This window comes from Carassius gibelio, chromosome A2 (genome assembly GCF_023724105.1).
Source record: "Carassius gibelio isolate Cgi1373 ecotype wild population from Czech Republic chromosome A2, carGib1.2-hapl.c, whole genome shotgun sequence".
Lineage (NCBI taxonomy): Eukaryota > Metazoa > Chordata > Actinopteri > Cypriniformes > Cyprinidae > Carassius > Carassius gibelio.
In genome coordinates this window covers 9,505,604-9,522,402 of record NC_068372.1, presented here as the reverse complement: position 1 = coordinate 9,522,402, position 16,799 = coordinate 9,505,604, and the positions used below count along the sequence as shown (strand labels likewise).

The window sequence follows — 16,799 nt, the reverse complement described above, 5'->3', positions numbered from 1 at the left end:
GAAAAATATAGGAAGATACGGAGAAATTACAATCACACACACATACAATATATATATATATATATATATATATATATATATATATATATATATATATATATATATATAGTTAGCTGGGTGGAAACATTTCCATATTCGTGAAAATAATTATAAAACATGTCTGATTATTATTATTATTATTATTTGTATTATTATTTGTATTTAAGGTCTAAGCCATTCTAAGAAAATTATAATAATAAAAATAATCATGATTAAATGAAATCAGGAGGTTGCACCCAAACATAGATAATAATGAAATAAACAGAAGGATGTTTAATCGCTAGAAATATTAACACTGACCCAATTAATGGCCGTTTGCCTGAAGTGACCGTGAGTGTCAGCCGTTTCAACGTCCCGCCTACATAAGACCCATTTTTACACCTTCATTGATCTGTGATTGACAGGAGAGAAAGAAGAATGAAGACAGAATGAATGGTGCCTACTAGTCAACAAGCATCACTGCCGAGTGAATCAGAGCGCATGCGCAGTGCTTACGCTCTGGATGCTGCTCAATATAGAAAAGCAACCTGCCTGTTCGCCAAGGTAACGCTTTAAAGCAATTTAAGAAATGTCGCGAAATAGTGCATTTGTTATTCAAGATGGAATGTGTATTGCCAGCCGAATGACAAAATGTGCGGACGCCGATGCTTCTCCGCGCTCCGATGGCTTTATCTTCGGTCCAAAATGCCACTTGCTTAACTGACATACGAGGATAGAGACATAAATAGTCATTGAAAAAGGAAAATCAAGCGAAACTACAAATATGCACGGTGTGTTGCTTAAAAAGCCAAGGCTGGACTGTGTGTACGCAGTGCTGCTGTGGCTCCATCACGCTGTGTGGATGTGTTGTTCAGCGGCCGAAGACCATCGTTTCAGCGTTGAGGTAAGACTGGCCCAACATCAGCATCTTCTGCTTGAGTCATCAACACAAAAACGTATGTTGAGAAGAATACGCGTCCTGTTTTTACCGAGACCTACAAGAACGGGATATATTGCAGGTCATAAATCAGGACAGCACATTGAATCACCTGGTGGTTCTGCACCATGTGCCTTCTGAATGTGTTTTATGGTAGACTATATACAGCTATTCTGTTCCAGTCTAGTCTAGTAGCTATAATCTTTACTCAGCAATGCAATACTGTCCTGTTATTCAGTATACATAGTAAACAGAAGTGATATATTCTGGTTTAGCCTACTCATGTGCACTGAGTACAGTAGAATGCAATTCTATACTGTTCTATTCTGTAATTCCGTATGCAGAGTAAAATGAATAGAAGAACATAAAAATACACTAGACTGGAATGGAAGAGAATATAATTAGTTTACTTTGTATTACAGAGCAGAACAGAATAATATACAATTCCTGTTAATTTTTTTTACAAAAGAGAACAGAGTAGAATATCATTCCTGTCTACCTTGTATTCTGAAATACGGAATAGAAAAGTATAGACTTTGATTCTTGTCTACTTATTACACCAAATTACAAAATAGAATAAATTAGATTAGGCTACACTTGCTCATGGAATAGAATGCTTCTGTAATACAAAGTAAACAAGAACTATGCTATTCTATTTTCGATTCTATTATTCTGTTCTATTCAATTCGATGTACTGAACAAAATTAATTTATGTTCTGTAATACTAAGTAAACTGAAATGTTATTCTGTTCCATATAGACAAATCTACTTTGTTATTCTGTGTACTGAACGAAATAGAAAAACATTCCTGTTATTATTGGATTAGATTAGACTTAAACAGAATATAATAGAATGCTGTTTTTTTTTAAAGAAAGTAAATAGGAATGCCATTATATTCTGCCATTTTTAGTAGTAAGTAGACAGAAATTCTATTCAATTCTATTGCAGCCTATTCTGTAATTGTATACCGAGTAAGCATTTAATTCTATTCTATTCTATTCTATTCTAATTTCTTTCTGTGTATTTATGAAAAGCAATGAGATCAGAAGTATACCTTTAAACATGCTTAATACTTAATCGTACACTGTTGCGCAACTAGCTCTTATGGACCAGAGGCATTAGTGTGAGAGGGATCTGCAACAATCAGAGATATTGCTCCTTCCTCCAGACCAAATCCATTCACTATAAGAGATGACAATCATACGCCTCTGACTGGCCATGCGACGATCAGTGGGTTGATAGGGGAAGCAATACCTTGATTCATTTAGTGGTACTCAACAGCAGACTCTTGCAAATGTGAAGCACATAAAGATTATGTAAGATGCTTAGCATCTCTCTCCCAAACTCAAATGTGTTGTTTAGTGCCTCTTGCAACGCTGGTTGACATTGAGAGAATTTGTCACTTACCCAGTTCTGTTTGTCTGGGAGGCGAGAGTTGTAGAGGAAGCTGTGCCAGTGGATCAGCTCATGGTGGATTTTTGAGGCTTTTATAGCAGGCTGTATTGATGAAACTCTTTCATAAAATTATAATAACATCAGTGGGACAGAACCACCTGAATGCTATATTAGTAGTCTTCTTTTTTTTTTTCATGCATTTTTTGGTAACCTCTTTCTTCTTTTCAGCTCTCTGCCCCCCATGTAGCTCCTGTGTGGGTTTTTAGCTGGCAGGGCTGCAGTGGTTGGCAGCAGTTGTGAGTTGAGTGCACAGGTCAGTGGTCTTTGGGGAAGAGAGAGATTGTGTGTGTGTGTGTGAGATGAGTAATGACTGCTCAGAGGGGGACCTCTGATCCTGAACTAGGAATAGACTAGAGAGTGCAAGGTTCAAGGATTCAGCGGTAAAATCAAGATTGGGCCCCCCAGGGCTTTAATTATGCACTTCTTTCAGATACAGCTACAAATGTGCTTAGCTCGGTGCTAAGTTGGTAATGACATTTCACGTAGCTCTTGCTCTATATGTGAGAAATAAGGAGTCAGGGGTTGTTGCTATGTAATATTGACCACAGAGATGTCAAGAAATATGATGAAATAGTCATACATCTTATTGATGGTTTGCATAAAATGTTGTGGATTTTGTGGTTGATAGAGGTGGACATGAATGTACAGTACAGTACGGTACCTTAATCGATTTAAATTAAGTTTTAAATGCATTTGAATCTGTCATGATGTCGTAAAGGGAGGAGGAGTAATAATTATTACCACTGCTTGCTAAACATTTGTGCTATGGATATGAATTTTGACTTGTCCCTATAAAGCAGTGCACCAACAACACACTCTCAGGGCAGTTCTTTCTTTTTTTTTTTTTTTTAGGGAATTGGTAGCAAATGCATATGCATTCATATAATCTCTTTTGTACATTTGCATATGATAGGTTTAAGGGTAGACCTTTATGCCTTTTTTTCTTCTAAAAATCATGTTTTCACACAATTTTACAAATTCACTACTAATTCACCAAGATCGGGTCGATCACTCAAAGCACTTACAATGGGATGACATTGGAAACAAATGGGAAATATTAAAATACTCATTACCATTTCAGTAAAACCACATAAACAATATGTTTTAAAATCATACCAATTTAAACAAAATTGTACAAATTAATATGCATTCATGACCAAACATTAACTAATTACATTTTCTCTGCATGTGAAATGGAAGTGAATGGGGGGATCTGTAAATGTTTCAGTAATAGCATCGTAAACAAAATGCATTCAAATTGTACAAACTCATACAAAATCATACAAATTAACACAACAATTCTATTAGGCAAAACATTACGTAGTTATATTTTGAAATCAGATTATATGCACTAAAGTACTTACAGTTTCTGTAAACAATAAGCATTTAAGTAAAAAAAACAACAACTTTCTAACTAAGTTTTCCTGTAATTTCTCCTTATCTTCGTATATTTCCCAAGTTTTCCTTTGCTAATAGAGATTGCAAATAAACCAGTTTTCACAATATCGTTGACTCATGGGCCTGAAACCTGTTTCAGCTCATAATGCGCACCATACACACACTCATGTGCTTACAGCTGATTAAAGGCATAGAAAGTGGATAAAAGGGGTTGTTAGGTTCAACAGGAACTTGCAGAAAGAAAAGGGAAGGAGGGCGAGATAGAGACAAGCAATTCCTGGCTGCTGGTTAGTAGGCAGACTATCTACAATAGCAGTACTTCAGGTTTTACCTCTATCATTTGTTAGTTCTGCCACGGACCCCAAGGAAACTGATGGCGTTGCACTCATGGGAAAATATGCCAGCTTATTTGCTCAAATTGTTTGCCTGGAAACAGTAGCACATTTTTGGATGCAACTGCATTCCAAAATACTGACTCCTGTAATTGACTTAATTGATTGGCTTTTGCTGCAAGATGCACATGAGAGAAGTGTGTGTGTGTGTATGAGAGAGAGAGAGAGAGAGAGAGAGAGAGAGAGAGAGAGATTTAGCTACAGAGAAAGAACAAGTGAGAAAATTCTGCAGTGGAAAGAGATGAAAGACATGCTCCCTTAAGTTGGGCCATGACCAGTTTATATTCATGCAAAAAAATATAGACTAGAGTAAAATCTCTAAATTTTATTTGATCATTTTTTGACACACAACTAAGAACAATATATTGTACAGTCAAAAATACCACTCTATAATGACTGTAAGACAGTATTGTTTGCACTCAAAGCTGTAAGTTTTCTAACAAAAACCTTTACAGAACAGCGCTGCAGATATAAAGAGCTATTTAAGTGTCACTGAGATACTATTATAGCTTTTATTAATATTTCAAATAGTAGTTTTATTTTTATATTTTCAATTTTAATTTTAGCTAAAGTTTTAGTAATTTTGTGTTTTTAGCATTTTTCTATGTCCATATAGTTTTTATTCATTTTTGTTTGAGTTTTAGTTATTTTAGTACATCAAGTTAAACTAAATTAAAATGAGAAATGTTTTATTTCATGTAACATTTATTTTATTTCAAGTAATGATGAAACGTTTTGTTTAATGGTTTGAAGTTTATTTTCATTTTTAGTTTTAGTTATATAATAACTCTGATATAAACGACTAAACATTAACTGCAGATGAAACACACACTTTAAATGTGACTGGACTTCCAGAATAATATGTAAAAGCACACAGTCAATCAGATGTCACACTCAAGACATCATGTACTTATGAAGGAAGTGGACACACTCAGGGGTCTCCATAAGGAACACCGTTGTTCCAAAGTCTACCAGAAGGTTGTTTTTCATCATCATCTCGCCATGCCCCCTTTTCTGTCTGTTTCTGCCATCTGGTATATGTGGCAGCAGCTTCTGGGTAATGATTATTTTCATGTTGTCATGGTAGGGTGAGACTGTGACAGGATGCACACCACCACCTAATGACTAAGCACTTTGAACATCAAGAAAACCTGTCTTAGCTGGTAGCTTTTAAAATCAAACCCCATGTTTTAAAAGTTCTTCTTGCACGTGTGTTATGGACTTTCACAGAGAATCAAATCATTCCTTTGTTTTGCAACTTATCTTTCTGTGGGTAATATAGACTGTTGTCAGATTCTGTCAAACAGAGATAATTCAGGTCTTTTTAAAAATGTAATCATGTAATCAAGAAAGTCTGTATTATTGTAAATACTGTAGACACATTTTGGAGTGATCATTTGGCTAGTATTACGATGAAATGTGTATTTCTGTCAAAAGAAATTCCCCCCAGAAAAATATTAATGGTCCCTCAACTTGCAGTGTTGAGTGTATAAAGCAAATTAGTGAAGTGGGTGATATACAAAACCGGAATGATTTGGAAAGTATGAGAAGGAATATTATTTTTACTGCAGTTAAGTATAAGCAGCTTTTCTATTAAACACTGTAAAACAAAAACATACATTAACCCACTGAATAATGTATAATACATTTGGACAACCAGAGAGATTTGGAAAGATATAGAAATATGGTTTTTGATTCAAGTGATGTTACAGTATGTTATGTTTAAGAAGTTATAGAATAAAGTATGAATGATTAATGTTTTTATTCAGCAACAGTAAAGACATTTATACTGGTACAAAAGATTTATGTTTCAAATAAATGCTGTTCTTTTGAAATATCTATTTCTCAAATAATCCTGAAAAAATGTAGCATCGTTTCCAAAAACATATTAAGCAACACAGCTGTTTTCAACTTTGATAATGATGAAAAAAAAAACATGTTTCTTAAGCAGCAAATCAGTATATAAGATTTCCAAAAGATCATGTGACACTAAAGGCAGGAGTAATGGCTGCTGAAAACCATCACAAGTATAAATTACATTTTCAAGTATATTAAAATAGAAAACAATAATTTTACATGTGCAATAATAATGTTTTTTTTTTCCTTTTCTTTCAAAAACATAAAAAAAACTATAATTTGAAAGGTAGAGTACCTTGTTTTGTAAACAATTTGATTAGGACTTTATTATTTTTCTGTTTTTCTATATTTCTTTGTTTACTTTGTTGGCTCAATAAAAAGTTACACTTGAGAAAAATCTGATAATTTGGCTTATTTGGATGAAATTATTTTGGTTGGGGATGTTGGAACACTCTTGGACCACAGAGAAGATGTTAATTATACGATAATGTTTTTCTAGATGCTTCATTTTTAAACTATTAAGCCTTTTTTTCATTGCATTGCTTTATTTGTGCATAAATATGAGTCTGTTTTAACCCGCAGTTTTATTTACCCCGGTTTTATTTGACACACGCTGAGTATATTAGAATTTTTTTCTTTCATTGACATTTTTAATGTGCATCAGTTTGGCTGTGCTCTGTAATTATGGCTTTAAAAGAGAGTGATTGCAACTCCCGGAGGATGACAAAGTTGCTTCTATCTATGACTCTTTATCACCATGGTTACACCCTGCCATACCAGACCCCTGCGGCTCTATAGCACATCTGTGTTTTCATCATATAAATTAGTAATCAGCCCTTATGTTGGTTAGAGACGCAGGGTCTGATTAGTGCTAGAGAATCAATTTGGCTCTCAACTGTCTTCACTTTCTCATAAGGAGAACTAGGCCTAGAATATAAATGAATGACATTTTACAAGAAATATGTAAAACACTAATATTGTAATAAATGTTTTTCTTATATATCTGTCACGTGTATATATTTATACATAAAACAAGTACAATTATACAGACATTCCTATTGAATTATTGATTTATGTGGCAGCAGAGCACCAAAGCGTTCAGTTTCCTTTTTGTTAATGGATTGTTTCGAAGTATGTTTGACCTCAAGTACATTATCTTAAAAGCTTTTTCCAGCATAATGTTGTTTGGGATGAAATGATCTTAACATGCACCTTAGGAATACCACTCACCTCGATTCACAGCTCTAATAGGATGCATTACAACATTATAGTTCATTGTAACAATAAAGAGAGTTCATAAAATGTTATTTTGCTCACATATACAGTAGCACTCTCTAGGTATGACTTTTGATTAATTCAGAACTACGTTCTAACATATAGTACTACTTTCACTATTTCTGCCATTTGGTAAAAATGCTAGTATGCTGTTCTAAATTCGGCCATTTAAATCATGAGGCTAGCAAAGCTAGCATCTCTGGAAGGTCAGTGTGTTATATGTTAAAATCGCAGTCCATTATTTAACACGACTCATTTAAAAAAAAGGGTTTTGCAACTAAATGACCTAAAATTGGCAACAGCTCTGTTGTGATACAGTTATGGAGAGCAAGAAAAGAAACAATCCTAAGTGTTAATATAATGTGTACAGTTTGTGTAGCAACCTAAGCAAAAGAGAGGCACGATAATACATCTTTTGTTGTTAATGACAAATGGCATGCGTCACTGTGAAACTTGACAGCACTTTGCCAGAAATTCATTTGGTGCACTTGTGAAAAAGAATTGCATTCTAGCATACTTTTGAAAAATAGTACATATTACGGAAATAATATGCTTTAAAGCAACATATGCAAGTGTAAACTGATGTTCTCTGTGTGACTAAATTCTGTAGGACTTAAGCCTTTAAATGTAATTTCATAATTACTTCAATTTTCTTTAAAATATGGCCAAAGTGTTTTCAAGCATTTATGGTAAAATATACTTTAATGTAATTTCTACTGAAAAAAAATGTAATATATATATATACACATATATTTGGAATTACACAAATATTCATTTTAAATGTAACAAAACATAGTGTCTTACACACATCTCTCTCTTAGTACACTTAAGTGGCCTTTTAATTCATTAATATTGCATTTGTTTTTTGAGGTACACAAGGAGTGCACTTTTTTTTTTCACACGGTTATGGCTAATCCAAATATAATATTTAGTCCCGTGTCTGACCTATTTCTTTGCATGGTAAATTGCACTTCTGCTGCTGTTTATGCATATACAGTACAGTTAATATCTACAGTTAATAGCTTTTTTCTAAGCCTTGTTTAGCTTCTTATTCATTGTTTTGTTGTTCAGGCTACAGCTGAGCTGAAGACATACAGTATTGTCAGGTTTGTTCTGTCTTTTGCAGGTGTGGTTACAGAGGTATGGCTACCTCCACCAGACACAACCTAACATGGCCTTCCTGCGATCAGCCCAAACCATGCATTCTGCTATTGCTGCCATGCAGCACAAGTATGGACTAAACATCACAGGGACTCTAGACAAGGCGACTATAGAGTAAGTACTCCTAAGCACACATACATACAGTAAAGTCACACATAAAATGCACAAATATACTGACTACAGCATACCAGGCCCATTCTCATAAAACTGTGCTGCTTGTGGATGAAAATGTCCTTGCAAAATGCCAATTGCTATTTATTGTTACTAAACCTAACCTTGAAGTGCTAATATTTGAACTTGCAATAATTCTAGAATATATGCTTCTTATGATTTTAATACACAACTGGGTAGTTTCTGTTAGTTTAGTATTCAGTTAATATACCTTATAATAAATCATATTTTAAAATGTAGAAAAAACTACCCATTTCTCTTACAAAACATGTTTTGTGCAATAACTATTTGACCCAGGTACAATCCAAATGTTGCAGTGTTGACCATTACTGAGATGAAGGTAAATGCTATAACGGCTAGAAACGGTCTTATCTAGGGAATATCATCACACCACACGAGTGAACATAATATATATATATATAACATAATTATGACATTTAGTCAAAAAAAAAAAAAAAAACCCTTTGACGTCACACCCTCTGAAATTATGCCAGAAACCAAGAATTAAACATTGAAACCATGTTATGTGGACTAAATGCTTCCAAAACATCTCTCGTTGTAGGAGCTGTTTCTGTCTATTTCCACTTCTTATCAAACATGGGATGGATTCAATTCCAATCACTTTAAGAGAACTCTCAGTGACATGACCCACCTCATTGTAATGCCTCGCCATAGGATATAACATATCTTTCACACATATAGCATATTTGTGTTCAGCCACTCTTAAATGCACTTTCCTCTTAGTTTGACCTACATAAAAAAATCCACAATCACATTCTAGCCTACAGACTACAGACAAGGCACTGCTATATATATATATATATATATATATATATATATATATATATATATATATATATATATATATATTGTAATTTGCAATATTAATGCTGTAAATTTTTATATCTATTTTTCCCCCACTTATTAATTTTTATTACTTTTTTTTGTCCACTTTATTTCCCCCTTTAATTTTTTTGTAACAAGAGGCTAGTCTTAGCCACACCCACATATTAATCAGCTGTCTTTGATTCATTAATTAATACTAGTTTAAAAATACCTGTTTGAGCAATTTATGTGTGTCCTGAAGAAGCCTGTTTTGCCGAAACACAAGCGTCTACTAAATGAATAAATGTAATGTAAATGTACATAGTTGTAATGATTTAAGCCCTTGGAAGTATTTCGTCCACATAATTTGATGTTTACCTCCATCACATCCAGTAAGCACCAGTGGCTATATAAAGATACCGTGTAGCACTCTCTGCTTCTGGTATTGAAACCATGTTATTTTAATTATAGTATAATAAAAATTCTGTATAACCCATTAAACTGTAATGGTTATGAACAAGGACGGTTTTCCAAATTTCAAACATTAGCTCTGTCAAACAATATAAGTCCAGTATCTATTTTCCATGGTTATTATAGCAGTAGTAAGTATTGAGCACAAAAAAATGACACACAAATGAAACAGTTTTCTAGAAATGAGTCATCAATTAAAGAATTTAATGTGTGATTCAAATGAATCACCTTTTCTTTGGACTGAGTGTTTCAACCCTGGTCTCTGATGTTTAGCTTGGACACTATAAGCCATTTTCCAATCTAAAATGTTTTGAGAACATTTTCTACTGCTTGTGTAAGTCATTCGAGGAGGACTGCACTGTGTTAGGAAGCATGAGCAGTCTCTGTTTGACCTTGCAGTCGATTTTTTTCTGCCGTTATAAAGTTCTTTTTATGCTGTTTGTGCCTTTGTTATTTTTTATTGAATGCAAGTTAAGACGAAGCACTGATTTTCACATTCAATGATGTAAATAAATACATTATCTTTTTAACTAAACATCTTATGTTAGTGAGTTTGTAAGTGCTAATTAACGTAAGCTATACTTTTACTTGCAATAAAATAGAACAGTGGGTTCTAAGAGCGGTTTTTCATGACACTAGGGATTCTGTGATTTTGATTAATATAATTTGGTGCTGAATGCCTGATATATATGTTTTTGTGCATTAATTGTTTGTGTGTTTTTTAATGTGTTTCCAGAACTGTAATGCATTGACTTCAAGTATTTCAGAACAATGAACTAAACACAAGAACACTGATTCAATTTAAAAATCTGATGAGTATTCTGACGAATGAACACCGAAGCAGTTATTTTAAAATCCAATCAAACACTTTTATAGTTATCCCCTAAAGTAGCAACATGAGCCAACCTAGTTTTACAATGTGACGGAGGTCAAAAATAACCTCTCGCCTCCTCCCTTTGCTCTTTTCTCTCCTCTAGCTGGATGAAGAAACCCAGATGTGGAGTACCAGACCTGCCTGACGGCATATCTGGATCCCGAAGGAAGAAGCGCTATGCACTAACTGGACAGAAGTGGCAGCGTGCACACATCACATACAGGTTAGACAGAGACAGGATGCCTCTGTCGGTGTTAATGATTTAACAATTTGGTCTATAAATATAGCAGAGACATTAAACGACAAGAACTGTGAAATGAAATCCTCGCTCAAATCATCCTGTCATTGCCATCATATATGCTGCTCTGCAATGAAGAGACAGCCAAGCATATAATAACCTCCAGCAGTCACTCTTTAACCTTCAAGAAACATATTTGAATTCCCAGAAGATTACCTTCTAAAGGGCTCGGTGGAAATAGAGTGTTCTCTCACCTCAATTTAGACTTTCCCGGTTACAGCGGGCGATAACGGAAATGATTTATTCAAATCCAGCTTTTTTTTTTAATTGATGGGCCACCTATGCAAATGGTATGTAAATGAAGATAAGCTTGGCAGTGAGTGACTGGCCTCTATAGAGAAGAGTCAGCTGAGATTTTCAGGGCCTCTCGGTCTGTTCGAGGAAGATAAAGACTTCAATGTGGGAAACTCAGCAGAGATGCCAGTCACTTTAGAATTAAAAATGCTTCTCTTCTCTGTGATATTAACACATCATAATAGTTAGGGTTTTTACTGTGACATTTGATTGTGGTAGATTTCGATAATAGTGACGGTTTTGATGTTAATATCTTATTAAATCTCACATAGACACAATCTCAAAACATGGAACAACAAGAACACTGTTTATATACCAAATAAATAAAAAAAGGCAACCAGCTTTAAGGCTTTTTAAAAGTTTATTCAAACTTGTAACCTGTGTGTTTGAAGTGAACATAATACAATAAGCTATTCAAACAAGCTTTAATTTGCATATTGTTCATACAATGTAAACATTATTTTTGCAGACTTTACATTAAGAAACTTAAATTTGTCTAATTCATGGATTAGCTATCAGAGCAAACATCTAAGGTTGTACAGAGTTTTATAATGCACTGATTGTGTAACAAAATTAATCACAAACAGAGTTATGGGTGAATTTTCTAAGATAGTTTTAAAACAATAGAAATTTTTACAGTGTATAAATTGTAAATTACATCTCTTAGAGACCTGATATTACAGAAAAAAAAATACAGAATTTAAATAACAGAGCACATCTACAGTGGCTTGGTTATTGATAATTTCTCTGATCCAGTTGTGAGAATTAAATTAAAGAAATGGCTATTTGTGTACACTCTGTGCCTGTCAAATTCAATTCCTGAAATACAAAGTTTTAAGGCATTGAGGAGCGATAAAAAACAAAATCAAGCCTAAATCAAACCATAAATTGGACTGTGCCATGGCTTGGTGTTTATATTTACTAGTAAATATTTTTTATTTCTGTGTTTAGTATTAAAAATGTCACTCCGAAAGTGGGAGCACGAGAAACGCATGAGGCCATTCGCCGGGCGTTCGACGTATGGCAAGGTGTCACACCGCTACGTTTTGAGGCCGTGCCCTACAGCGCTCTGGAGAGCGGCAAACGGGACGTCGATATCACCATCATCTTTGCCTCTGGTTTCCACGGTGATAGCTCTCCTTTTGATGGAGAGGGAGGCTTCCTGGCACACGCTTATTTCCCAGGGCCAGGCATAGGGGGCGACACACACTTTGACTCAGATGAACCCTGGACGCTGGGCAACCCAAACCATGATGGTGAGAGAACGGCAGGTTAGGCCACATTTTCCATTTCAACAACTGACAAAGAAACAAAGCTGCTGTTTCAGCAGGAATGTTAAAGTAACAAAGCAACTAAATCATTAATGACATCTGGAGAGTTTCACAAGCACCGCTGAAAAATAAATTACTTCACAATGTGTAATAGCTACAGCTAAGAGCAATTCTGCAAAACAAGACTCACTTAAAGTAATTAGTGCTATAATTCACATGCTGAAATGAGTGCTTTATTGATCTGAGCAGTTTGTAGCTTTGTAAATACTAAGGGGAGAATTCACTAAACTGCTGCACCACCGGTGCGTGGTATTTAAGTACAAACTCGGCACTGTATTCTTCTTTCAACAGCTTGACAGCCACTAAATGTGCTGGAGTCATTAGTACCAGATGTCATTTTTTAACACTTTACAGTGACATTCAATGTGTTAACATACTTTTACAGCCATATTTATGATCAGTGGGGAAGAGTAATGATGCTGGATACTGTACAAATGTTATTTTACCAAACTTAAGATCACAGATGTTACCCAATCTAACATTCACAGAAAATATAGTATATTCTTAATCCACAATCCATCAATATATATATATATATATATATATATATATATATATATATATATATATATATATATATATATATATATATATATATATATATATATATATATATATATATATATATATATATATATATATATATATATATAATAGATAATTTGATTGTGTATAAACATTATATACTGCATATCTGCATACAGTATATATGCACTCAGTGACTATACTCAGAGTCTATAAGTATACAAAGATGATTTGTGGATAATTACATATACATTGCCATTCAAAAGTTTGGGGTCAGGGATTTTCAGTATCTTATGCTCACCAAGCAACCACCAATTTATTTGATTAAAAATGAAGTAAAACAGTAATATTGTGAAATAATATTTAAATAATTATAAAATTATAACATTTATTAAAATAAAAACTATTTTCTATTTGAATATATTTGGAAATGTAATTTATTCCTGTGATGGCAAATCAGAATTTTCAGCAACAGTCTTAAGTTTCACATGATCCTTCAGAAATCATTCTAAAATGCCGATTTGATGTTCAAGACACACTTTTTATTCTTACCAAGATTAAAAACAGGTAAAAAAAATAAAAATAAAGAAAAATTTGTGGAAACCATGATTTATTTAATCTCCACTTTGATTAACAGAGAGCTCAAAGTACAGCAATTTTTGGAAATATTAAAAAATATTTTACATTATAAACATTGTTTTTGTTTTTTTAAACAAATTTTTTATCAGTAGTGCATGTTGTTCCTGTTGCTCAGTGGTAGAGCATTGCATTAGAAGTGCAAAAGGTTGTGGGTTCAATTCCCAGGGAACACATACACTGGTAAAAACAAAAAAACAATTGTATAGCCTGAATGCACTGTAAGTTGCTTTGGCTAAACACATCTGCTAAATGTGTAAAGGTAATGAAAATGTATAAATAAATTGTTCTGTCTTTAAAATATAGAAGTTGAAGGCTGATGGATCCTTTACATACAATCTGTTAGTGATCACACAATTTACTACATGACATAAGCTGATTGGCTTCTGCAGCCAGTAAGGTTGCTTGGTCATCATTGGTTGAACACTGATTCATTGTTTGCTGTAAGCTGGTCCTGCAGCAGGTTCCTCTGAAATCCTCCACCTCCCCCAGCTCCACCTGTCTGGTTCTGCTATAGGATTTATTTATACCTATATTATATATTCCGCCAAGACCAAAAACATTAACAGTTTCATATTAACATTAACATGCTTAGATTTATTCATAGTTATCATAATTGAAATATCCTTAAATGTCAGCTTTATTAATATCTGTTCTAATTAGATATCTGAAAAAAAAAATTCTGCAACCTGATATGGATCAAATCCAGTGATCATTGTTTTTTCTTGGTATCTCTGCTCATGTATTTTTGTATTCACTGCCCTTATTTAGCCATTTTCATTAATTGCACTGCAGACATTTCACCTTTTTGTTACTGATAATGGAAAACATGTAGTAAACTGGATTCTACTGTAAAAATATGTTTTGTGAAAATATCTGTTGATCATGGCAGTAAATGCTGGTTGTATATCCAGACATGTGGTGTAGTCAAGCGCACTGTTGACATTTAAAGGGGGGGTGAAATGCTCGTTTTCACTCAATATCCTGTTAATCTTGAGTACCTATAGAGTAGTACTGCATCCTTCATAACTCCAAAAAGTCTTTAGTTTTATTATATTCATAAGAGAAAGATAGTCTGTACCGATTTTTCCCGGAAAAACACGACCGGCTGGAGGCGTGACGTGTGGGCGGAGCTAAAGAATCACGAGCGCCAGTAGGCTTTTGCGTTGAGAGTGTTTGGAAGCTGTGACACAGATCCAGAGGCTGAAATTTAACAAGAGCAGCATCAGCAACAACGTCTCTATGTGGTATGTACTGAAACTGTATGTATTTGCTTAGCGGTTTTGGAAAATGACTAAGTTCCACTTTATGTCGTCCTTTTTTTTTTTTTTTTTTTTTTAAGCTGTAACTTACATGTGGAAAGTGCAGTTTGATGACAACATCGCATGTTGTTTACTTGATGTGCTTACGCGCCAATAGCTAAGTTAACAACACAGAAATATTTGAAGCAGTTTTACTCACCGCCTGCGGTTCCAACACACGATCGTGACCCTTTTTCGTTGGGATTGCATCATCCTTAAGAAATAAACGATGTGCAAATCCGGCGTCAAACTGGGCCTTGTTTGTAAAACAAGCATCTTCGAAATGCAGGGAACAAACACAAACATTTGCACAACTCCGTTGATGCTCTGTAAAAATAAACTCCATCCACTGGTCCCTTAATGCTGTTTCTCTTTTGGTTATCTGTGCAGGGTTGTCTTGCCCTGGCAACCAAAAACACACTTCTTTTGTGACATTTCGCGACGCTCTCGCTCTGATCAGTGAATATCTGTTGTGCTCTCAGTGCTCTGCTATACGGGAGCGCGCGCTCTTCCGGCAGATGTGCCTTTAGGACCCATATAAGGAAATTTCGCTCCATCTAACGTCACACAGAGCCATACTCGAAAAAAACTTTCCGAAACTTGTGACAAACCGGAAGGAGTATTTTTGGAACAGAAATACTCCTTCAAACGTCCCATGTTTAGCATGGGAATCCAACTCTTTAACAGTGTAAAAAACTCAGTGCTATATAATAGAATTTCACCCCCCTTTAAAGAGTCCGTTCTAGATTGCATTGGTGGAGTGAAGTTGTCGTACACTCCCAATAATGTCTGTCAGATGTAATCTTCTGCATCCTGCGCATATGACTGCTTAAATCCACGTGTGTTATATACAGTACAGACCAAAAGTTTGGACACACCTTTCTCATTCAAAGAGTTTTATTTATTTTCATGACTATGGAAATTGTAGAGTCACACTGAAGGCATTAAGGGCTATTTGACCAAGAAGGAGAGTGATGGGGTGCTGCGCCAGATGACCTAGTCTCCACAGTCACCAGACCTGAACCCAATCGAGATGGTTTAGGGGTGAGCTGGACCGCAGACAGAAGGAAAAAGGGCCAACAAGTGCTAAGCATCTCTCGGGGAACTCCTTCAAGACTGTTGGAAGACCATTTCAGGTGACTACCTCTTGAAGCTCATCAAGAGAATGCCAAGAGTGTGCAAAGCAGTAATCAAAGCAAAAGGTGGCTACTTTGAAGAACCTAGAATATGACATATTTTCAGGCGTTTCACACTTTTTTGTTATGTATATAATTCCATATATAATTCTACATGTGTTAATTCATAGTTTTGATGCCTTCAGTGTGAATCTACAATTTTCATAGTCATGAAAATAAAGAAAACTCTTTGAATGAGAAGGTGTGTCCAAACTTTTGGTCTGTACTGTAAGTGCAAACTCAACACTGTATTCTTTAACCAGCTTAAGTAGCCACTAAATGTATGTAATTTGTTAAGACATTACAATAAAGTTCTAAATGTGTTAACAAGAGTTTAATGATACTTTTACAGCCATATTTATGACCAGCTGGGCAGAGTAATGATGCTGATCAGGTTTCTTAGGG

At 34.7% G+C, this 16,799-nt stretch overlaps 1 protein-coding gene across 2 annotated transcripts in view; it reads left to right on the top strand.

Annotated features, from left to right (window-relative positions):
- Positions 1–540: 540 nt before the first annotated feature.
- The window catches only part of LOC128022351 (matrix metalloproteinase-16-like), a 33,703-nt gene continuing 17,444 nt past the window's right edge, over positions 541–16,799 (top strand). The window contains exons 1-4 of one of the 2 annotated variants that reach the window (XM_052609800.1): positions 541–922; positions 8,459–8,607; positions 10,938–11,057; positions 12,378–12,682. In XM_052609800.1, coding sequence (XP_052465760.1) covers positions 803–922; positions 8,459–8,607; positions 10,938–11,057; positions 12,378–12,682 — 694 coding nt within the window. In that variant the 5' untranslated portion in view covers positions 541–802. Of the gene's footprint in view, positions 923–8,458; positions 8,608–10,937; positions 11,058–12,377; positions 12,698–16,799 lie in introns of both variants that reach the window. The other variant, XM_052609789.1, reaches the window with a different exon arrangement.